A 24,958-nucleotide genomic window follows, 5' to 3' on the forward strand; every position below is an offset into this window, starting at 1 on the left:
CATATATTTTAGGGTTTGAGAGTTAATTTTGTGAAGAGAAGGTAGAGGTCTGGTTTTAGGGTTTGGAAAATTTATTCGAGGAGTAAGAAGGAGAAGAAAGATAAAGTGCTGCAGTAAAATGTTCGAATTTACCGGATAAACGGATACGGATAATATCCGAATTCGAACAATATCCGACGGATACGAATTCGGTAATAGATATTAAATATCCGTCAAATTCAAATCCGAATCCGAATTCGGATAGTGTATACTGTAATCGAATTCTAATATAGCCATATCCGATTCGAATTCGATCCGTTTACACCCCTAAGACCATCCATGAAATGCCTTTTGCAATGGACACTAGCAAATCCCAATTACAAATGTAGAAACTCTTCCAACTTTCTTCTACAAGGAAGTAATATTCTCCATCGTGGTTTTGTAATATCGAATTACAATGAATAAGGCCACGTTTGGATACCAATAAGATTTAGATTTGGATTTGGTTGATATTTTGAACCGGATCAGATCCTTAGATTTTCAAATCAGCCACAACAGTGCAAAAATTCTGATTTTCAAATCTGTTCTACGAGACATTATTGGAAATCAATATTTGTGGCAACTTCCTACACCATCGCTGCTCCTCGACGTTGCTCCGGCAGGAGCAAGAGAGACATCTCTCTCTCTCTCTCTCTCTCTCTCTCTCTCTCTCTCTCTCTCTCTCAAAACATGATCATGAAGATGATTTATGTGTCTTGTTTCCAAAACTCAAATCCAAATCAAAATACAAATGCATGAAGTATCCAAACGGGCCCTAACTTTATTGAGGTGATAATTTAATTATTTCAGTCCCTCAATGTTCTAGGGCAAACATTGAGAAGTTTAGAAAGAGAACCCAACTCCATGGTAGAAAGAAAGACGTAAGGGTCTACTTAGAGACCTTGATGAAAGCCAGGTGAGAGGAATCAGAGACTTTGATGAGAGTGCTAAGGACAGGAACAAGCAAGCACTTGGATGAAGTCTCCCTGTAAAAGAAACCAACACACTCACAATCCTTGCTACATTTCTCCCTGCATTGGACCAGTTTCATCGGTCCTTGTCCCTCTTCATCCGGGTTCATAAAGTGGTCGGCTCCCGCCACTTTGTAGTAATCTACATTGGCCATGCCTTTACAAGGCGGGAGGTTCGGCGGAGAGCAACGAGTGCTCCACTCCAACAAGCCTTGAGGTCTAGGGCAGGCCACACATTGGTTTTCTTCACACAGCCCAAATGATCCACACCTTGAAGGCAATCTGCATTCAGTCACAGTCCCATCTCTAGAGAAGAGGGTGAAGGTTACCTGTCAAAGTATAAATGATTAAATAACACAAACTCTAATAGTTTAAGCTTCTGGAGTAATTGGTTGTTTCACATTTTATAGAGCAATTGCCTCAGGGCAGATCCTGGGTTCAAAACTCCTTGATATTAAAAATCCCAAGAGCATGGTCAACCCAAGAAACCCAAGAAAAGAGGTACGAAACGTGAGGGGGGAGTGTTGAAGTATAAATGATTAAATAACACAACTCTAATAGCTTATAAGCTTTTGGAGTAATTGGTTGTTTCACATTACCTCCCATGCGCCCCAATCGACATTGTTGTTGTAAGTGTAGATCTTCACATTACCGTCCATTTCCAATCGAAGAAACGATAACGTAGTGTTGTATTTGGGTCTACTTAAAATTGAAGTCCCGGACATGGAAGAATTAGCTACTGTGTATCCCAGCCTCAACTCGTAAGCATAGCCTTCCAGTGTCTCTGGAGCACTTGAAAAGATTACGTTGGCCAAGGGACCCTCTGAAACCTCTAACAAGTCTGAATTATAGAGCAATGGTTTCGATGATTTCGAGTTCTTTAGATACAGAGCAAGTCTGTTAGGCTCCAAAACCAAGCTGTAGGGACCCTCGGAGCCATATGAATCGGAGGCACGGCTCACGAGTTTACTGGGTCCACCCTGACGAAGAACCTGGCCTACTAAGAGGGTATCTGTTGGATGGTCGAAGCTTTGCCAAACCAATCTATGGCGGCGATCATGGAGGACCATGTTGCCATTGGGGAGTAGTTCAAAGCCAACAACACCCTGGTTAGCCGTTCCAGTCTGCCAAACCACCTGGCCATCTGGGTCCGCGAGGACTAGATTGCCATCACGGCCGAATGTGAGAGTGGCGTTTTCGTGCACTGGGTTGGCACGGTTGGCTTCCCAAACCCAATGCTGGACTGACTCAGAACGCTGTGTACCTGTTGGGACAAATGGTATGGTGAATGATCAAAATGGCAGACACAAATAATCGAAGTAAGAACCAAACAGAGGCTTAGAAATGAGATAGAAAAATGAGGGGTAGGCAAGGCAAGCAAAAGCTTTCTCTTTTATACGTACTTTAGGGTGTGTTCGGCAAGGCTTCTTATTCTTAGCTGAATAACCATGCTAGAAACGGATTGATGATATCTGGGAAGCGACTCTGAGTCACTCCACACTATCCCATCCTTTTAGGGTGTAAAACGCTCAAAAATGAAAAAAAAAAAATTAGAAATAGGTTTGTGATGGGTTGGATGAGCCGAACAAGATTTTGGGATTTCCCTATTTTCTCTCATTCTTTTTTTTTTTTGAAATGGCAATAATTATATATCAAAGCAAATTAAGCAGGCCGAGATGGACCACCCATATTTTCTCTCATTCTTGCACCTACAAAATAGGCGGAAACAAATTTTATAATGGTTGCCGAACGCACCCTTAATTTCCCCGCTTATGCAGGTGACTACATAAAAATAAGATACAATGACTAGGCTAAGAACAAGGGTTGCATCTCGAGTTCAAGACCCTTCCACATGTAGAAAGTCTTATCAAAATGAGAGACTAAGCCTTCTTTTATAGAAGATATGAAAATACCATTTCACAAAAAGAAGTGTCACTTCGAAAAAAAAAAGAAGAAAGAACTCATTTTTGTATTTTAGAAAAGAAAATATCCAACAGTACCCATTCGTAAGGCGAGGGTGAAGGCATTGGGTGTGCTGTTGTAGAAGCAGAGTTGAAAGGGGGCTGTATAGACATCCAAGACGCGGTAGTTGGCGCCGTGTTCCACGATGTACTCTCCGAATTCGCCCTGGTTTATGTATTTGAATGTCTTGGATGGAGGAACAATTGCCTCTCTAATGGCAAAGATAGTGAAGAGAAGGAAGGAGATGGCATTGTGGTGTGAGATTGAAGAAGGAGAAAGAGATGTAGACATGGTGGTGGCTTGTTGTTGAGCTAGAAATGAGATGTGTAGATAGAAGAGGATGTCATTCTTCTATATTTAAAGGGCTGGAAGTTTTAGCTTCTTTCAGTGAAAAAAAGTTGGTCAAGGAAAGATATCACTTTGACTATCTTATCCAAGTAGGGGAACCTGAATCCAATGAATTATGATACAGTTAACTCTAGCAGACTAGCACCCACTGGTTTAAGAAGAGTCAGGATTTGGAATTGGGAAAAAATTAAAATAAAAATTTTGTTCAAAAAACTAACTTACGTATTTGCTAGGGACAATCCCAGAAGGCGTTTTGCGGACTGGCTGTTGCATGAGGAGCAGCCACAGAGGCTCTGATTTTGTCTCATTCATTTAATTCATCCAATGTGGTTGCTCATTCATGCAACAGCCGGTTTGCGAAACACCTACTGCGATGGTCCCAGCAAATCCCTAAGGACTTGCCTCATCATTATTTTTGCAGTGTTCGTCTTGTTTTCATCATTTTTATTATTGTGTTGCCTGTTTTAGATCTTTATGTTGGCAACAGGCCTGGTTAAGGAGTCAACTTACTACCAATTCTAGAAGTCAGCAGCAATATATACCCATCGGATATATGACACAGAGTATGAGTTACAGGTGCAACCCAAAACTCTAAACCATCAACCCGAACCGGCTCTCAACCCAATGAAGGCTATCCCAATCCAATCCGAAAAATTAATATCTCAACCCGAACCAGACCCGATTTCCCAATTTGGGTCGAGTTGAGTCGGGTTGGGTTGGGGCGACTCGGTTATGGTGATATGTTCTAAAAAAAAAAGTAAAATAGTAATTTTTTTTTTAAATATCGGGTTTTGATGTGGGTCAGGTCAACCTAACACCTCAACCTGACCCCGACTCAAAACACAACCCAGCCTGTGATGTTTTTTAGTAAAAACCGATCCGAGTTGCACCTCTAGAATAAGTGGCTAAAGGCGAATATAGATGAGGTTGCCAAGTGTATACATGTGCATCACAACTCTTAGGACAAGATTTTTGAAAAAATATTATTATTTCTAGTATGTATGTATGCGTGCGAGAGCACGTGTGCCTATCGACGGGAAAATGCTAAAACAAGGGTGGCAGTTAGGCTTTTTTTTTCGGTAGGTAAACTGAGATTGAACCTACGACCTCAAGGTTGAAATACAGATTAAGCCTCAATCAATTGGGCCAGAGGCCCAACCCAGGCAGTTAGGCTCATTACTAATATATACACATTGAGCCTCACTTGTTCTGCTTCTATGTGATAGGATCCGTTGGTCTGGAGTGGCAATATATAACTATTACCGCTTTTGCATTAGACAACCTCTTTCATTGAAAAGGTTAAGAAAGCTTTTTGATAATTCCATGCCAATGAAATGCAATTTAAAGCTATATGCTATCAAACTCCTACCTGAAGACTGTTAAGAGCTTTTCATCACTGTCTCATCTGCATTGACGCCAAACAATCTGCATTTGCTTTTTCTCCTTGAGATCATTGGAATGCTGGATAGTTTATCTTGGATAAGACTTTATCCTGGATTGTCTTGTATTCCAGGATTTGAGGCCCACCTATTGCCAGGGTCCTACAGAGGCTACACATGGAATATTGGATAGAAAATTAATTCAGTCGAAGTAGGTTCAACAATAATCCGACTAGCGAAGGACAGTCATTGGCTCTAGTGATGTTGTCATCATGTTTTAGTCCCTCTAAATCCGAAAAAAGGTCGTTATATGATGGATGCCCATATAAAAATTTGAGCGTGCAAAAATACAAATAGGGACCACTTGCTATGTAAGGGTGTAATTGGGTCTGGTCGTGTTGAGCTTCTGCTGAAGGGATTTGCTAGCGCCCATCGCAAAAGGCATTTTGCAGAGGATTACTTTTCAGCAGATTTTCCCATCATTCACAAGGTGGCTCGTTTGACATGCTACAGACCATTTGTGAAACGCCTTTTGTGAATCCCTCTGCGAGTCTACCCATGTGAACAATTCTAACCCCTCCAAGTTGTATAGGCTTTCTTGATGAATACATATCATTGCTTTTTTATTCAATGGTTATCTAGTGACCCCAAATTAATGCAGTCCGAAAACCAAGAGGTTCTTTGGCATCACATCACACTATTGAGCATCTTGATATTGTTTAGCAATAGAAAAAGTGTTGATTAACAAGTACCTTGTTTCCTTTTCTTGAACCATCCAAGCTTATAAGTTGTAGGCCTCTTTCAAGTCTTGAGGTTGAGCTTGTCGACCATGTTGTGTTACCACGTTCTCGCAACTCCTACTGTCAGTGATGAGATTGCACATCTTGCCCTTCGATGCATATCTTATATGAAAAATATCATGTCACAACAAAGCTGCCTTTTCTTCAACTTTGGGTGTATTAATAGCACCTTGAATAACTAACATCCCACCATCAACACTCCAAGTGATCTCATCAGCCTCATGGTCATTATAGTGCTCAAAGTGTTCATCTAGAATATTCGTTGCAGTCAACTCCTCAACTTCTAATGAGTCTAATGGTAACTTCCTTAAATTGGAGGGTTAGAATCATTAAAGAAGGGTTGAATTGGCTCCATGAAGTACCACTCGTATAGTAAGGAAATACTTTTGCTTGATCTCATACCACTTACTTCTAAACAATCAAGAATAAAAGAGAAAGTAGATCCATCTAGGGGTGTCAATGGGCCTAGATAGTTCCCATGGATCCAAAAGATCCGAATGTTAATGGACAGGATTTGGGCACAATGACTGAGTTCAAACCAAGTCTATTGGATCCGTATGCTAAGATCCAAATTATCTGTGATCTGATTGTAATCCAGAAGTAGCCACAAAATCCGATGGAGAATTTTAACTCCAAATCAAGGGATTCCAACGTACAAAAATATCATTTATATTTTTGTTCATTTTGTCCGTAGCTACGAACATTTGCAATAACATGATTTTGAAATGGGGCGAACTCGTCTTGCGTTCTCTATTTTAAGTGGCTTCTTAGAGCTTTTTGGGATTCGTAATAACCTTTGGCCGCTGGTTAAATATGAGTTCATCCCATTATCAAAACAGAGTTTCTATATGGTGCCCTACCAACTAGTCCCGTGCCAGCAGTACCGCCCTTAATATTTGATCGAACAACAGCTCACTTTTTTAAGAGGCTGCTGCTGGATCAAACACGTACCACCATATAATTTCTCAACAAAACATGGTAGTAGCCATTGTTATTTGTGAAAGGTACTTTCTACATATTAAAAATGACAACATTTTAGTTTTCAAATTACAAATAACATTTTAGTTTGGGAAATGATATCAACGCTCCAATGTTTTGATAATTCCGCTCCACTTTCTTGTCTTTTAGTACTTAAAAGGCTGTCAAAAGGTTACTATAGTTCCCAAAAAGCTCTCACAACCCCTTTACATAATAAAAGACGGGGAAGTGGAGTGGAATTATCAAAACATTATTGGAGCGCTGATATAATTTCCCTCTAGTTTTCTACATTTTGTTTCAATGACATTCTCCACTTCTCTCTCTCTCTCTCTTGAGTTTCTTCCCTCTTTTTTCTTTTAACCCTAACCCTTATCTCCTTAAAACATAAGTAGGACCTATGACATCTACTGGACGGTCCAAATCAAAATGGATCATGCCTCAAACAAAAGTATGATCTAAGGAACATGTCCAAAAAGAACAAACTCATAACGGATCATGACTAGGGTGGCAATCCAACCGAAACCGAACCGAAAATTTGGTTTCGGTTTGGTTTTACCAAACCGATTCAAATTTCAGTTTGGTTCTACCAAACCGATTCAAATTTCAAACTGAACCGAAACCGAACCGTTGCCCCCGATTTCCAATGATTATGAGCAAGGGGAGGCGAAATTGGCCGAACCGAACCGAAAATTCAAATCTCAGTTTGGTTTCGGTTCGGTAGAACCAAACCGATTCAAATTTCGGTTTGGTTCAGTTTGGGGGTCAAACCGAACTGTTGCCACCCTAATCATGACTGTATCAGATATAGGTCCACAGACTGACATAATTGGATCCGATCAAAAGTGGATCAATTAGTACCCCAAGATCCATCCTCACCTGAACCTGAACCTGATCCTCATCCTGATCCAATAGTGCCCGTTCACCAATAATGCTATTTTTCTATTGTTGTTCCAACACCGAATCATTTATCCTATTTAAAAAACATACCTCTGAACGGACCTAGTATCGAGTGAAGCAAGGTCAGAAACTCTATTTTACTTTGTTTTTTTTATTTTAAATCAAGACCAACTCAAGCTATTCTAATTCAACGAACCCAAATCACCATTAGTCAACTATACTTCCCAAAAAAACAAGCCGGGAAGACACTATTATTTCATTTTTCTATAACAAAAGCAGTGTAAAAAAGGTGATGCCAGTATGCCACTCACGTCTCCCTTTTTAGGTAAAGACTTAGGTCTCCCCTTCCACCAATTCTAATGAAAACGGTTGAAGTACCCATGAAAGATCCTAACCCTATGATTCAGTGCAATTTAAATGGTGATTATAGGGTTTATTTGGTAAAAGCTAATTGATTTTTGTGGTCATTTACCTTAGTCAAGGGATGTCCGTTTTGGATGATACCAAGATCATGTGGGTCCCCTCCGTATCAATGGTCTTGATTTCACATAGGATCTAAAAACGAGTTTTTATACTGCGTAAGCCCTCATAGTCCCCTATTTTTCAAAGAGTACTGTACTGACCGCTCTATAGGATGATCCAAACCATCCATGTGATGACCCACAACGTAATTAGGTTGTGCTCACAAAATCATTCCTATAAAATGATCCCAACCCTCCAATCTATAGAAGAACTGCAAATTTTGGAAACCTCTATAGATCAAAGTGTTAAGATCATCCTATGGAAATAATTTTTGGGGAACTACCTATTTACATAGTGGCCCATCATCACATGGACGGTTTGGATCATCCTATGATGTTGTCCGTACACTACATTTTAAGAAATACGGGACCACAAGGTCTTACACCATATAAAACTGTCAGAGGCAAAACCTTCATTTGTCTTTCAGTCATTTCCGCTAGAAAATTTTCTATTCTCCGGCCAGTCTCTGCAGGGGTGCAACTCGGGTCGGGTTGGGTTGAGGGAAGCCCGAACCCAACCCAACCCGAGATCTTAAGCTTAAAAAATATAAAAATTATTTAAAATGCAGGGTTGAACTCGGGTCGGGTTGCCCAAGCCCTCAACCCAACCCGACTTTTTCCCCGGGTTGAACCAGACGGGTTCTGGTTGAGCCCGCCCAAGTGGCCAAGTTGCACCCTAGTGACTCTTAGTTAGGACATGAAAGTAATTCTTCTAAAATATAGGGGAATTTAAGTAATTTAGATCTTTCCGGCAATGATATTGCAGGAGTGCCTTGCGGGGTGGGCAACGTCTTCGATCCGGGTGCTGTTCGGCAGTTAAGCCGCTTACATCATTTCACCTAATCTCTCCATAAAATAATACTATTTTTCTCGCCATGAATACTTTGTTCCGAGCTCTCTTCCTCTTCAGATTTTTCTTTTCCAAAGCTCTCTTCTTTCTATAGTTTCGGATTAAAATCCATCATGCCTCTGATCCGATTCCAAGTCCGAAACGAGTTCGGATTGGGCGATCCGGACCTCTATCGGGCAGCAAACAAGGACGATCCGAATGCTATTCTGGACGGAATCGCTGTTGCCGGACTCGTCGGAATTTTGCGCCAGTTAGGAGATCTAGCCGAGTGAGTTTTTCTTCTCTTGTAGTTTTGTTTATGCCCTAGGGTTTTTTTTTTTGATATTAGTTGATGTTTAAATGCATTGGATATTGCAAGAATTTCTTCTGGTAATTGAATTTGAGCTTGAATTCCTGAATTTTAGCTTTTGTTAGGGATTTTGGGATCAATTACTGGAGAATAAATTAGTTCGCAATATTGTAGGTTGTGTTTGTGTTAGAATATGTGAGATCTCACCGTTGGATTGGGTTGAGATCTCACCGTCGGATCGTCTTGGTGGTAGATTAGGCAAGTAGATTGGAAGAGGTAAGCTAGAGTGATTAGGAAAGTTGGTATTAGTGAAATTCCTAATTTATTAGTCTTTATGTAGTTGTTGTATTATTCAATTTTCTTGTTTTTCAATTGTTCATTGATGGTGTGAAGGTGAGATTGGATTGGCAATGTGGATTAAGGTTCATGTTGATGCAGGATTCCGTAAGTTCAGATTTGGAGCACAATATCTGAAATGGAAATGATATCCACACTCCCTTGTTTTGATAATGGTACCCCATAGTTCATTCATGCCATTTTCTGATTGGCTGTTGATAGATTTTTGAGAGACGTAACAGCCTTTAATAGCTGACTAGAGAAGTGTAATAATGAAAATGGGTGCCACCGTTAAAACAAGGGAGTGCAGGTATCATTGCCCAACCGGCAAATGTGTTAAGAGGTGTCGATGTGATATCCGCTTATGAATATGGAAACAGAAATCTAAGAAGCTTCAGTGTTGACTGGGTTTTAACTAATTCCTGGTCCAGTCCTCTCAACAGCTGGAAAATCAGAAAAATGTGCAAGAAAGAATTTGACACCTTTCACTATTGCTTGGAGACTGTGGGATGAACATAATTGTTGCATTTTTTAGTCAGGAAACGAAGGTCGGCAAGTTTATATTAAATATCAAACTAGATAATCAATTGGGCGAGAGCCAATCTTCAGAATTGGTCCATTTCCATGACTGATATTATTTGAAGTTTGATCTGGGTAATTTGAATTCACTAGATATATCAGTCTTCGAACTCAGATACTTTGAATGCTGAAAATGTTCATTGATTCTCACTACCAAATTCATCGCCAACCAATATCTCTTTTAACATTATTGAAAAGTTTCAAAACTCATAGTAGCATATTCCACAGAAAAATATGAAACCATTTGTAGTAGACCTTTTCCCCGGTTTTACTGACTGATAGTTTTTATTTGTTGCAAAAAATCCTTCCTAAGAAATTACCAGGTGTTTAGTGTTAACGATGAATTTTTTTTCCCATTTGTTTCTTGCTAATTTTCTAGTCATTTCCAACTTCTATGTTTTTTGTGACTATATACTATCATTACTGAGGCATCTTCTTGGTGATATCATAGGTTTGCAGCAGAGGTTTTTCATGACTTACATGAACAAGTGACCGCTACTGCTTCCAGAGGCCGTAAAATGACAATCCGTATACAACACATAGAATCAGCACTTCGCCCTCTTGAGAAGGCTGTTCTGGCCCAAACAAGTCACATACATTTTGCTTACACTGCAGGTATTTCCTATATTTGGAATCTGTAGTTTAACATTTTGCGTACACTGCAGGTATTTCCTATATTTGGAATGTGGTTTACTTAATAATTCTTCTACTTCAAAATTCACTGCAAGGTATTTAGAGGAAGATGACAAATGAAGCCCCTTGTCTTAGATGGAATGCCCCTGTTGTGGTTTCTGGCATTTTAAACAAAAAGTCAGAAAACACTAAAACGGAGCATTCTTGGTAAATTAGGGATGCATGTTTATCATCACCCAATTTAAAATGTTAACTTAGGTTGCATTCGGCAACCATTCTCTTGATTCTTATTATAGAATCGAGAATCTAAAAGCATTTTCTTATAGTACTCCTAGCAACAGAATCTCGTTCGGGCGTTTTTCTGAGCAGAATGATGTTTGGCGGTGACAAAAAAAAAATGAATTCTGAATTTTTAAGTTTTGGGATATATGATCAACCCAATCAAATGTTGGCCTCTCTAAATGCATCCAAATGTAACCAGAATGCTTTAAACAGTATCTGATATAATTCAATTGCATTTAAAAGAAAATGACCAGTCTATGTGCCTTTTACCTATATATATATATATATATATATATAAGATTCATAATTGATCCATAATGATGATCCTTGTAGCTTTAGTGGTTTGAGTCAGTGTGGTTGATATCCCCTCGCTTCATATCACTTCCAAAAGAAAGTGAAAGGTCTAGATCTGTGCTTCTGTAATGCAGCTCAATTGCATATCACGTGAAAGAAAGTGAGAGTTCTAGATCTGTGCTTTTGTAATGCAACTCAATTGCACATCATGTGCTAATGCGGTTTTACGAAGAATTTTTTTTTTTTTGGGTGGGTGGGTGGGGGGTTCTACAAGACTCCAATGATGAATTTTTATTTTCGAATCATTTAGTTGTTGTGGTTGTTTACATTACATCAGTATACGAGGCAACAAACAAAGCCTTCTTTGGATCCCTTACAACCCATGAACCCAATGAAAAGAAATACTTCTTTGGTGAGTGACTTGTTACTATCCCATTTTTCACTTATTTTAGGTACAATCCAACACTTTGCTAAAGAGATGAATGTGAAATATTAAGAAAAACATATGTATAGATTTATAGTTTGGAGATGAGTTTCTACTTCCAATGTTTGGAACTGATATGCTTTAATCACTTAGGTATAGAGCTTCCTTGGACTGATCCAACAAAGACAACTGTTACAACGGAACACTGCGATTGCAAGGTTCCGCTGCTTGCATCTTGTGTACCTAGAAATCATAGTAATCCAAGTCTCCAAATCTCTCTTCTCCATTAGCATTTGCTGGAAGATTTTCTCAGCATAAATGAGACATGTGGACTCCAAATACATGTATCAAAGTATTTTCCATGAAAGGTCTCGTTGTCATCGTCACCTTTGCCTGAAACTCTCATCTGATAACTTGAGTGTGTACTTCCTTGCCACTTCAAAGACGATCTTTCAGACAGGCATTGGTGTGGAGGATTGTGGACATCGTCACTGAGTTGGGTCTGCTCCAGAGGAAAGCAACATCATATGTGAGAAATAGGACACGGACATGAGTGCAAGAACATTGTGCACGCAACAACAATGATGAAAACCCATGTAAGGGTATTTTTGAGGGGAATTTCATCGAACATCTGGACAGCTACTTCGAGATTACCACATCCACAGTAGAAAGATATGAAAGCGTTTGGGGAATAAACGTCCCATTCGAAGCCAAGTGCGAGGAGAAGGTCATGCATATGTTGGCCCTACGAGGGGACGGCAGAAGAAGAGAGGCCCGTGTAGACCTTTGGAGCGGGAGTGGAGGTGAAGCGGGTACTTGGAGGGCCTCTCTGTGACCCACGACCCGATGAGTTTTGGTTAAGCGATTCAAATGAAAAGCATCGTCAATCTCTCAATGGTTGTTTCGATCAATGAAGATGTTGCAGGTTACAAAGTAGGAGGATAACCGTGAGCCTGATGTGGAAAAATAGATGTTGTACAACATGGTAGACAAGGATATGCAGTTTTGATTTGTTATCTGTCTCACTACTTCGTAGACAATACCAACCAAAATGAAAACTTGGTAGACAATGATTTACCTAAACAGATGACGGACAGAGAGCCTTCCCTAGTGGAGGAAATCCTGATGGGGCAGCCATGGCCTTGAGCCACTTGAGGAGGAGTTTGATGGTGCGAGGTGGGACGGACTGCGAGGTGCTGGGTGCACGAGCAAGACATTTAGAGAAAGGGACTTTGAAGAGGGAGGATGCTTGACGGGAGGAGATGGATGAGGAGATGGTCGCTCGGGAGAGAGGATGAAGATACCATTTGTTTTAGGTTAGAGCCCGATAAACTCATTTTATGTTTTCTACGAAGCGACAAATAGTTGCTCCAGGTAAACTGAGTTAAGGAACTATAAAACCAATTAAATGAATTTTTAATCAATAACGAACAGCATATTTTTAACGAACATTATTTTTTCACCTTTTTCTATCTTTTAAGTAAAAAAAAATCTAAAGAAGCTCGTCTAATAATGGTTGCCAAGTAATTGCCAATAATCAACCTTATTTTCGTCATGAAAAGCAAGCGCATCAGTGCTATTCGAAAGTCAAAATGGCATGTTTTGAATTTGAGGACGCCCTGAGTCTATTTATAGCAATTTAGGTGTGTGGCGGTTGCCGGAATCATCCAATCGAATAATTTCCTGGAGGTTTCAGCTGTTATAAGCAGTTGACGAGCCATTTCACTGGAGGAATGGTTGCGCTCAGCTGGATGGGCGCCTTGCGCTCATCTGGAGGAGCGCTGTTGTGGTTTCCTATTGTGGTCTTCATTGCAATAAGCTGGCTGCGCGCCATTGTGCTTGTTAAAGTATAAAAGATTAAATAACACCATCTCCAACAGCTTAAGCTTTTGGTGTAATTGGTTGTTTCACATGGTATCATAGCAATTGCCCTGGGTTCAAAACTCCTCGTTATTAAAAATCCACATGTAATGGCCAACCCTAAAGAAGTGCCCCATGTGTCCCGTGTAGGCCAACCCTAGAAAGAGGGGCCACTCCCCCCTTGAGGGGGAGTGTTAAAGTATAAAAGATTAAATAACACCATCTCCAACAGCTTAAACTTTTGGAGTAATTGGTTGTTTCACAGTGCTCAACTGGCTCGGCGCCGTTGTGGAGGACTCTTGTGGTCTCCTTTGCGCTGGGTGCCGATAGTTTCCCATGTATTTACAATTGCCAATGACTGATTTAAGAATCTACTAAAGACTGACATAATTTGTAATGAAAACTAATTAGAGAGCAGGCCATCACTATCTTGTGGTGTAAGATTTCAATAGTTGTAATTGCTAACACGTGAAACTATTTGATGTTGAATTGAAGGAAATTTTATCTCTCTTTATCAATTTTGCCTTATGTATAATTCCATCTAGATTGTCCTTGATAGAAAAAAGTTGTTTTTCAGGTTCTGATTGGCATCCTGAGATTCAAACCGAACAAAATCACCTCGGCCGCAGTGACTTGCCACAATTCATTATGGAGTCCTATGAAGAATGCCGTGATCCACCACATTTATTCTTGCTTGACAAGTATGATTCCTATTGGAGTTATGGTTTTCATCCTAAATGACGTGTGCATATTGAAAACTGACGGTGTTTTACTTTCAGGTTTGATGCTGCTGGTGCCGGTGCCTGTTTAAAACGATACACGGATCCATCCTTTTTTAAAATGGCATGGGCTAGCTCAGAATTAACGAAAGAAGAGATAGTTCAAAGAGAACCAAAGGCTAAAAAAATCAAGGTACTGGCTCACTTATGCAAGAAAGATACAAGTCTATGATTAGCTATTATCTTATCGTGTATGTTTCAGCAAACTACTTTGGAACTTGTGCTGTTTAAATTTTTAATGCGTCATAAAATTTCAAGAAAATAGCAAATTGGTAGCTACTTAGTTCAACTCTATTGCTATAAGTTCAAGTCATTAACCTCATTCGTGAAGCATCTGTGTGTTTTTAGAAGATTTGGACTGGACTAGATATAGATAATAGTTCTCAATGAGATGATGATTGGGTTCTTAGCCTTCGAAGATATTTTAAGTTTTTAACGCAACTTGAATTCTTATTTTTCCTCCTATTTTCTTATTTTATGCAAATGCAAGAACTAATACTTGGAATATTTAGTTTATCGTTGCAATACAATTACAAAAATTAAGTTACTGGAAGTAAAGATATTTGGTTCATGTTTTGAATTCTTATTTTAACACTAAAACAACAGTAATTATTACTTTGAGAATTTGTAAGAATTAAATGGATTTGGACAGTACTAATCAGAAAAAAAAGGTTTGTGACTGTAAAGTACATAAAACTAATGACTAATACGACGGATTACACTAAAAAAGAGGACTCACATGGAAATAGTCTCTGTTAAGAATATTACATTTGAGCTCAGTAGTCAGTACAATAACTTCCTTGCTTGTCCTTTTGCTTACTTCCTGTCGTCCTTTTCCTAAATCAGTTTTTCATGTCCCATAAAGCCCAAGTAGGATCATAGCAGATGTGTTTGTAATGTTACAATTTGTGAATGTGTTTTCTTGATTTGAGATATGTAATTAACGATCTTTAAAGCGGAAAGTGTACATCCCCACCAATTAAATAAAACCTCTTCTTGTAAGAGAGAAATTTAAGCTCAATGTGTTTTGTGTGTGATTTTCTTTTCTTGCATGAAAAATTTGTTGCAAACAACTTTGAACCCCATTCTTATCATAAGACATCTCCATTCCACTCTATCGTAAGTTTTTTCCATATACACTTTGCAAAGGACCCCCGATCTGCCCGCTCAGTGGTAGAAATCAATCCACGTGGGCGAGGTTAAGGCCCTTTAACTGTGCTTTGTATTTTTTTAGGGTAACTTAGGTTAAGGCCCTTTGGGTTGAAGGGCACTCGTGGGCAAAGAGAAGTAGAGAAGGGGCCTAGAGTAGAAATTTGCCCGCATTGTTTACGAGATCTTTGATTTAAGTAAGCTCCCAGATAGATGTTACATTAAATGAGATGGTTCTGATGTTAGGGTCTAGACGTGGGATCCTTCTGGGGAGTTTTTTGCCAAGCCGTACTATCGTTTTCATCTTTTCTGTCCTACATCACCTGCCATGGCCAGAATCTGTTCCATTCCTGCCCCTCCTAGGATTGGAGTTTTTGGTTGGGCCGCTAGTCAAAATCTCATTCAGACGATGGATTTCTTGAGAGAGAAAGATGTTGATCATTAATCACTGTGCACTATGCATTGAAGATGGGGAATCGGTTAATCACCTTTTTCTTCATTGTCAGGTGGCTAGAGAAGTTTGGAGCAGCATCCTAAAAAGGTTTGACTTTTCTTTGGTATTTCCCGAGTATTTTTCACAGGCGTTGGAGTGTTGGTTTTTTCCTCTGTGGACGAGGAAAGGGAAAATATTACATCTCCTTCTTAGCAATTGTTTGGGTTTGTGGAAGGAAAGGAATGCCAAAATTTTCAAAGGTGTGGTTAAAAGCGCCCCATATCTTGCTTCTAAGGTGATGGCGCTTTTGGTGTTTGGGGCACAATCTCTCCCTAGCTTTTCCTTTGTATCTGCTTTTGACTTGTGGAATAGCTGGAGATTGGTGTGTGCAAGTGCTGATAAGCCCACCAACATCATTCAAGCTTGGGAGCTCCCGGTTGAGGATTTTCTCAAACTAAACTTTGATGGCTCAAGTCTTGCGAATCCGGGCCCAGCTGGAATTGGGGGCGGGGGGTTATTGAGGGATGAAGGGGTGGTCAGGTGGGCTTTTGCGAGACCTATTGGTAGCCGATTCAAGGGAGGCAGAAGTGCGGGCTGCCTACCATGGAATTAAATTATTTTGTGTGTGTGTGTGTTGTGTTGGGGGGGTGGGGGGGGGTGGGGGGGGTGGCGCTAATAATATCTCTTTCGATCGTGTTAGAAGATCAGCCAATGGGATGGCGGATAAGTTGGCTAAGAGCGGTGTTCATCTGGAGTCCCTAGAGCTTTTTGATTATCTTCCTCCTTGATCTTCCTTAGTTATCCCTTCCTAGTATATTTCTTTGTATATAGCTCCGCTGCCTTGTGCATGTCTTGACCTTCTTGGTTTTTTTAATGAAATTTTCACCATTCAAAAAAAAAGAAAAGAAATGGGCATTTCTTTCTCATAGTAAGATAGGCAAACAAAGTGGCTGATTCATTGGCCAAGATGGAGCTAGAAGGTTGTCTTTGGTTACCGTGCAGTCCTGCCTTAGGAATGTAGAGTCTATTCTGCTTGCTTTTGTTTCTAATTTTGTTTTCTTTTTCATTTAACCGAGTGATCATTTAAAAAAAAAAAAAAAAAACTTTCTACTAAAGTCAACAATTTTCCTGATCAATCATTTTAAGTGTGAATTGAAAACGGATAAAGAAACACAAAACATCCAACTGGCTAAAAGACAAACAATTAGACATCTTTTCTAGATCAATAGAAGAGACATCTTAACAGATAGTGATGCAGGACAATACCTAGAATAGGGAAGATCCTACACTCCTAATGGGATAAAGGTTTAGGAAATATTTAGGGCTAACATGGAATAGTAGAAAACACTTAAAAGAGTAACCTAGGGCTGAATTAACACGTGATTATTTTACGGGCAGTAGCAAAACGGGGTCAAATTGGCTCAATTTATGCCAAAAGGCGTTTAAAGTTATAGTTCTTGGGTGTTTAGGCTAAGGTTTAATCATAAAAATAATCTGTCAAAGTCTCAAAACGAGATCTTGAAGAATGAGAGAGATCTATGGATTTTGGGTTTTTGTATTTTAGGGTTCAAGAACAAAGAAAAAAATAGAAAATTTGCTTTACTAACCTTCTTTGTGCTGATTTGATTGAAGAAATAGATGTTTCCAAACCAAGAGGAGAGGAGATGAGAGAAGATGGTTCCAAACCACCAAGAGGAGAAGAGAAGAAGAAGTCCAAGCCACAATAGCTCTCACAAAAGAAAATCTCAATTCTATTCAATATTCAAAGTCCCTTACATTGTTTTCATAAGATGTATTTATAAGAAAAAGAAACCCTAAAAGATAACCTAAAGTTAAGAATTAATCTCAACCATTCATCGAATCTAAAGCAAAGCTAAATAAAGATAAAAACTTACCAAAAATAGTAATCCCGTAATTGACCTATACCCCTTCCTAAAAATATTCATAACTTGCTCAAATCACATCCAAATCATGTGATCTTGGGCCCATTAAATAGGTAATTGAAAAACCTTTCTCATAATACCAAAAACACACCAAAAGAGTGAGATTTGATGCCTAAAAAGTAGGCTACAAATAAAATGACGAAAATAATAGTTAAAATATAAAAACTTGTTCAACGCCAACGACTGGAACAATCTTTATGATTTTCATCCGCATCACATAGCAGTTGTGTTGGCTTACTTTTGGATATGGGAGATCTGTATAACCTTGGGTCAAACTATAACACTTAACAAGTAATATATCTTACCAAAAATTATGCGCACCCATTGTGGTGTGAAAGATTGATAACCCTGCAAAAGGCGTTGAAAGAGACACCATCAATCCAAATGTTGAAGCAGATGGATCTGAGCCCATAATAGCACAATGTTCAGCTTCATCACCGTGGCATCAACTTCACCTTGATGTCTGCCATTGCAAATCATAACAAAAACATTAATTGTCCCAGAATGTGCCCTGAAACCCAAGAGGAGCTTGGTCATGTAGCTAATATCATCAAAATCCGGATTTAGAGTATTCAGCTGTATGCTGCATCAGTATTGGTACGAGTGTCAGAATCGGACATGGATATCAAGTGTCGGATTCAACAAACCTCAAAAACAAAGATTCATGAATTTAACAAAATACTTTTATCAATTCTCAAAATTTAACTTTTTTATATTTATCTATAATATGTTTATATGTTATAACAACAAATATTTAGAAATTTTAAATAGATTAAGTAAATATAATGTTTGTTCTATATAGAAATTTATTATCAGGATGAAATTGTAAAGTTGTATAGTAAAAAACAGATTAAAAAATGTAGAAGTTTCACAAAGAATCCTAAATTATTGGAATCCGACATGGATAATTTTCCATTCAAAAGAATCCGTGTAACATGGATTCAGAGATGGTTATGATTTTGTACAAGTTAATATCAAACATCTTATGTCCAAGTACTCAAGCACCCCAGAATAGCTTGGTTCCAAAATATCATTGTCATTTCAACTTCAACATCCACATGTCATTTTCTTAAGATACATATTTGTCTTTATACCAAAATAGATATAATTTAGTAACTAGACATTGTTTATAAGATTGGTTGAACCTTTGATATTCTTGCTCCCATTTCTTCTTTGCTTTTCATTGATTTTCCGCATACGCCTCCAGTGAAATACAAATATTTGACACAAATTGATGGACCCATCATTTTTATTTAGGAGCGATTTGATCTAACTAGCTTAAGCATTTCCAACCTAGCCTGGCCTTTTTTATGTACACTTAAGTAGATACCATTTAAAACTTGAAGAAGCAGAGTACTACGTAATTTGACTTGATCACTTGGTCACATGGATTTTAGTCTGGCCTCCACTGGACTCTTTCACTCTCATTTGTATATTAGTCTGTGGACAGCCATAAGATTTTACAAGTGGTGTTCAGTACCTTGGTGCAAGGGTTCCAAAAAATGAAATCTATTTTGAATTTTAACAGTTCCATCAGTACAGCATAGTCTGTAATCTGTATTTATCTTCCTAAATGCATTTGGGGGGCCACTTTCAAATATTATCTTTTAAATATGTGTCTATGATCCGGATAAACCCTTAAATTTATGAACCTTGTTCTTGGAGGTGCATATGACACTGATTTCCCTAAGCAGCAGAAAAATGAGGCTTTAAGAACTTTTGTGCATATCTCTAAATGGACAGAAAAAACGATCACGGCAGCGGAATGGAGAAGTCTCACATGCTGCATCTATATCACGTCCTCATAGCAGGTATAAGCTTCTTTTATTTAGCCCTGCAATTTGAAGGAAAAAAGAAAGAAAATGGCAATAAAATATTTGTGTGATTGTTGAAGAGTCATGCATTTCATTTTGAATTATTTGACTTGGAAAAATGTTGCCATATTATGATCCTGGAAGTTAACAATTTGGTGTTATCCTATTCAGCAAACAGCAGTTCGCCTTTCCAGATACCGATGCTCAAAGCTTTGCGAGAGAGACTATCTCCACATCTGACCCAAGATCCAGATCTGAATTGGCAAGCCGATCCACATCTTTTGATTTAGGAACCAGATCAGGCTACATTGAATGTGTTTTTGATGTAAATTCTTCCTTTGGACCTGAAGAAGTAGAACACAATGAATTCTCCACTCCTAATTTAAAGATGCTGTATAGTGTTGCTCGTGGTTCTGGTCTTCTTGATGAGCAAAATGGAGAAGGCGTGGATGATAATACGCCTGATGGATCACTGCAAGGGCTAAGTGCCCCTAGATCATCTCCTGTTACTTGGGATGAGAAAACAGAAATAGTGAAGCCTACAAGCCAACTTTGTGACGGTACTCTTGAGGACTGTGGCCAGACCTCAGAGTCTCTTCCGCTGAACTTTAACCCCTCTAACTTGGAGCAGGAGGCTCCTATCCTTGGAAATGTAGATCAAGAGGATATCTTGTTTGATGTTGAAAATATACCAGAATCATTTTCTGGTGTTAACCAGTTTGACGAGGTCACTAGTGAGACTGACAATTACATGGATGCACTCAACACAATGGAATCGGAAACTGAGACAGATTCTGAGTGCCAAACCAAACGGGAAGTGGAATTGCGCTCCAATTTTAAGCATCAAGATGTAGAATCTGCAACTAGTGCGATCCATGAGATTGCGGCTCACAATTCAGATTCTTCTATTGTGGAACCTCCCATTGCGTCTTACAGTTTATTGAAGACAGAAATAACCCCAAACCTTTCCAACTCTGTCTTTTCAGAAAGTTTGGCAGATGCACAACCACCTCGGGTCATTCCAATGGATTATAAAGCAAACGGTTCGGTAAACACTGGTTTGTGTGAAAGTCACAATCCCCTTGACATGTCAAGGATGACTGGTTCCGAGTCAGTTGGGGTTGATCCATTATCTGACTCTAGTGTTCTCAATTCGAATGGGAATAAGATTAAAATCAACTCGTGCAAATCTCAAGAATCTCCTGAAATTGTTGATGTCCCTTCCATTAGATTCTGGACAAATGGCACCCTGTTAGGACTTGAGCCATCAAAACCTCCAGATTTTAGCGTGTCAAACATTGTATCTCAGAATCCTACACCTGCTACTATTACAAACAATTGTGATCTTTCAAGTAATACTGTTAATGCCAAGTTGCATCATGATGGATCTGTTGGAAATTCAGGTGCACTGGCTAGGCCTGTTGAAGACGGAGAACACAACTCAAGCCCTGTGGAAGATAGAAATGGATCACCTGTTGCCAACTCCTCTGATCTCAGTCAAGTGCCTCCTGACCAATCAATTGGTAGAACTGGTAACTTGGTTCAGCCAATTGATCATAATATTGATGTCCAATCCAGTGAACCTGGCCGAAATAACATTGAGTCCCCATTGAGTATCTCTGATCTTGGCCATAGATTTCTTGGAAATGGTCTCCGGAGGAAAGCAGCCCATGTCCACAGTAACACATCTGAACCATCTAGCATCGAGAGTACTGACTCTATGAAGTTGCAGGAGTGGCCTCACCGAGCTGAACTGAAAGGGAAAATTGGAGAAGGATTTCAGACTTCTCGTGAGCCAACCCCCAATGAACAACTTGGACTTGGACCACCCAAAAATTTTCTATCTTCCAGGGCTTATTATACTGGTCATTCTTCTCCACCTTTGCAACATATGAAAATCTCTTTCCACCCAATAGATGGTTTTGAGACTTCCCTGCTGAAACTACAATTTCCTGATAGACATCATTTTCATGAAAGTATTCAAGATGTCATATTTCCTTCTTTCCAGTTGCTTCCCGAGCCTGCAATTCCAGTGCAGGATATCGGTTCTGAATCTGACGATGACACATTCTGTAAATCATCTCCATATATGTCAGAGGATCCTCTTAGTCCTCATTCAGAGTCGAACTCTGAGCAGTGGGAATCCAGCGAAACCACTGGAAGCAAGGACCAAGAGATATATGATGCCCTACGTAGAGTGTCATCAAGTGCCTCTATCTCTAGCCCTTTGGAGCTTGAGGGAATAAGTCATCTCAACATCCATCCAGCCTGCGAATTAGGAAGTTCAAATGCTGAAAATGGAATAAAATCCTTTGACATTGTCCCTTCACTAGATCTTCCAAGTTTGGATGCTATGAATTCTACAGTGAATCGACAAGAAGCAAAAGGTAATCCCAAGGCAAAAGATCTCCTGGATCCTGCATTGCAATGTTCTCATGAACTAGCACTGCCACCTCCACTCCCTCCACTTCAATGGAGGATAATGAAAGGCCCCTTTGCCACAGAGGAAGATAAACAATATACTCTCTCTGAAAGTAGCAACCAGTCTAATAAGTTCCAAGTTCTAGAATCCACTACTCCACAGCAACCCAAGCCAGCTACACCAAAGCAGCCCAATTTTACGGAGACCATTGCACATTCTAAGGAGATCACGGTAATCCAGATAATTCTGTTTGCTTCTATTGTTTACTGATGTCTTCTACTATGATAACTAATCTATTTATGTGGTGCAATCAGCAGAAACTAAATGGACGCAGAGATCTAGATCAGCCTGCAAATGGTAAGGAGTTGGATGAAAGGGAAGACTTTCTGCATCAAATCAGAACCAAGGTGAGTTTCCATCTTTGTTGCAAAGATCATTTTCCAGTTTTATCTCAATAGCTTCTTCACTTAGGAGTGAACTTGGATAATCTAGTTGTGGACCCCTCTTCTTGAACATGATAAAGACAATTTTGTTTTTTTTTTTTGTGGGGGGGGGGGGGGGGGGGGGGATGACACTTTATTGAGAAAAACAAAAATAGACCAGGAAACAGCAATGAGAACAAAAACAAAAATATGATGCCATCGCAGAGGCAACAATAGAGTCCCTTCCCTCCCCCATCGTTAGCCAAAGATTCAACAACATCGTTCACTCCCCTCAAGCAAGCTTTTAAATTCTGGTTTAGGTTTTGATTGAAAATTTCATTGGAATTCATGTAAAATCACACAAACATATTCAAATGATCGGATTTTAAGATTCTTTCAGAAAAATGATTGGATTTTAAGATGATACTTAAGGAAATGCTAGAGCAAGCACAAATATACACTTAACAATCATCATATAAGCAAGACAGCCATACCAGTCAATCTTCTTCGACCCATAGTTAACCTCCCAGATCCCTCTGATTGCAGCTGAAAATACAAATAACCGTCAGCAGCACAGAAGCCTCAGTCCTAGGAGAATCGTCAATCCTGGGAGGCCCAGAGAATGCCCCTTTCATCTCAAAAGACCACCAATGCCAGTCAGACCTAGGTTTCCGATAGAATGCCCGTCAAAATTCAGTTTTTTTACTTCAGCATCAAGATGTCCTTCCACTTTTTCTCATCTGATCGACTGAAACTCCCTCAAATTTCTTTTCTGATCAGCGACCAAGAGAGCAACCTTCTTTTATCCCGAAAATAATTTTACCAAGTGTAACTCTATACCTTAACAAGTGGGCAGGTTCCTTGCTAGACCACCAAACTAAGGAAAGGGACAGCTTCCAAAGGATTAAACCTTTTATATCTTGGGCGATGGATGCTCCATTCCTTGATCAGACCCCCAAGCTGTTGATGAACACCCAGCAGATTCTGAACCAGTGCTCTACCATGCCCCAAATGTGCCATGCAACCTTGCAGTGAATAAACAAGTGATTGCCCAACTCTTCTACTTCCTTGCACATTACACATTTGTTAGCAAGCCGAATCTTCCTTTGCTTCAACCTATCCAATTGAACAAGGGAAAAATAAAAGAGGACGCACAATATCAAATGTCAATAGTAATATCTGAAAGGAGAAAGAGGAAAAGACTCAAAATTGAATTGATAGGGGCATGCAAACACTTATCTTGCTTATGGTTTACCATACCTTTCATTTGTTTTTCCTCATCCTCTCTGACTTGGTGATTCTTCTATCACAAAAATCACTTTGATGGTGAGTTTCTGAAAAACTAATGAAATTTCGACCCCAACGTGAATGGTTGGGCGTCTTTGAAAAATCACTATTACCATTAATGATTTGTGATGGTTACTCTGGAGAAAAACACCATTCAGTGTGAATGATGATCCTTCTGAAGAAATAAAACAAAGCCAGCATTCATAGCAAAAGGTGGTTTTCTGAAAATAAACCCACAACATGAATCGTGGGTGTCTTTGGAAAACTACCATTACCTTTGATGATTTATGATGGTTACTCGGAAGAAAAACACCATTCATTGTGAATAATGATCCTTCTGAAGAAATTAAGTGAAACCATCATTCACAGCAAAAGGTGGATTTCAAAAATAAAACCCATAATCCATTCATGGCGTCCCTAAATTGAGTTTTCGGATGAGAGATATTGTGGGACTTAATGGGTCACATTTTCCATGAACCACTGAGGGAATCTATACTACTGGAGCTTTAAAATAACCATCCAGGCAGCCATGTGGTTCTGAGATTAATCCACTTTTTGTTAGTATTTAGAGGAGTGCGTTAAAATGTTTGCACTGTAATGGTAAAATTTTATTTCTGTGAAAATGTTTGCACTGTAATGGTAAAATTTTATTTCTGTGATGTTCTATTCTTACTCTTCTGCTTGAACTTCCAGTCCTTTAGTCTGAAACGCACGGTAACAGCAAGGCCAGGCCTCATGCCTGGGCCAACAACTACAAACATAAAGGTTGCTGCAATCTTGGAGAAGGCGAATGCAATCCGCCAGGTTTTGTGCATCCTATATCTTTTCCTTATTGCCTTTGTATTATCCCGTTGCCCTGAATCTCATTTAAGTTACTTTCAGGCTTTTGTGGGTAGCGACGAGGAAGGCGATGATGAGAACTGGAGTGATGGTTGATTCCCATGAAGCCATAATCACAAGGACTCCATCCACGCATCAGACCTCTGCCTCCCTATTGAATCTTCATCTGGTAAGAATGGTCATAATCTGAAATTGCTTTGTTATATATGTGCATAATCTCAGTTCCTTCCATGTAATTATATTTGTAGGGACCTTTTCAAAAAAAATTATATTTGTAGGGATATTCTTGTGTTTTTTAGTGTTCCATTATTATTTTTATTCAAAGTAGGCTGTATAAAAACCTTTGAAGTGCAGGCGATTTTTTACATATAACGCCCGAGAAAATGAGCAATGTTATGAACAACTGTGTGCTTCGTTCAACTGTTAATTTAAACCGTGTTTGCTCGTG

General features: G+C 39.3%; 2 protein-coding genes across 2 annotated transcripts; one reads left to right on the forward strand and one right to left on the reverse strand.

Annotated features, from left to right (window-relative positions):
• Window positions 1-779: 779 nt before the first annotated feature.
• On the reverse strand, window positions 780-3,355 carry LOC143889274 (epidermis-specific secreted glycoprotein EP1-like). Its single transcript, XM_077393455.1, has 3 exons — window positions 2,990-3,355; window positions 1,589-2,253; window positions 780-1,318 (listed from the first exon to the last, which is right to left on the reverse strand). The coding sequence occupies exons 1-3, from the start codon at window positions 3,240-3,242 to the stop codon at window positions 908-910; spliced, it is 1,329 nt and encodes a 442-aa protein (XP_077249570.1). The 5' UTR covers window positions 3,243-3,355; the 3' UTR covers window positions 780-907.
• A 5,280-nt stretch (window positions 3,356-8,635) lies between these two features.
• On the forward strand, window positions 8,636-24,911 carry LOC143890366 (SCAR-like protein 2). The gene is made up of 9 exons (XM_077395008.1): window positions 8,636-8,992; window positions 10,380-10,543; window positions 13,999-14,122; window positions 14,201-14,333; window positions 19,469-19,536; window positions 19,711-22,192; window positions 22,279-22,368; window positions 24,364-24,474; window positions 24,553-24,911. The coding sequence occupies exons 1-9, from the start codon at window positions 8,838-8,840 to the stop codon at window positions 24,604-24,606; spliced, it is 3,381 nt and encodes a 1,126-aa protein (XP_077251123.1). The 5' UTR covers window positions 8,636-8,837; the 3' UTR covers window positions 24,607-24,911.
• Window positions 24,912-24,958: the final 47 nt, after the last annotated feature.

The sequence above is a fragment of the Tasmannia lanceolata genome, unplaced genomic scaffold (genome assembly GCF_043159265.1).
Source record: "Tasmannia lanceolata isolate RefF3 unplaced genomic scaffold, GAP_Taslan_0.1 ptg000013l, whole genome shotgun sequence".
Taxonomy (NCBI): domain Eukaryota; kingdom Viridiplantae; phylum Streptophyta; class Magnoliopsida; order Canellales; family Winteraceae; genus Tasmannia; species Tasmannia lanceolata.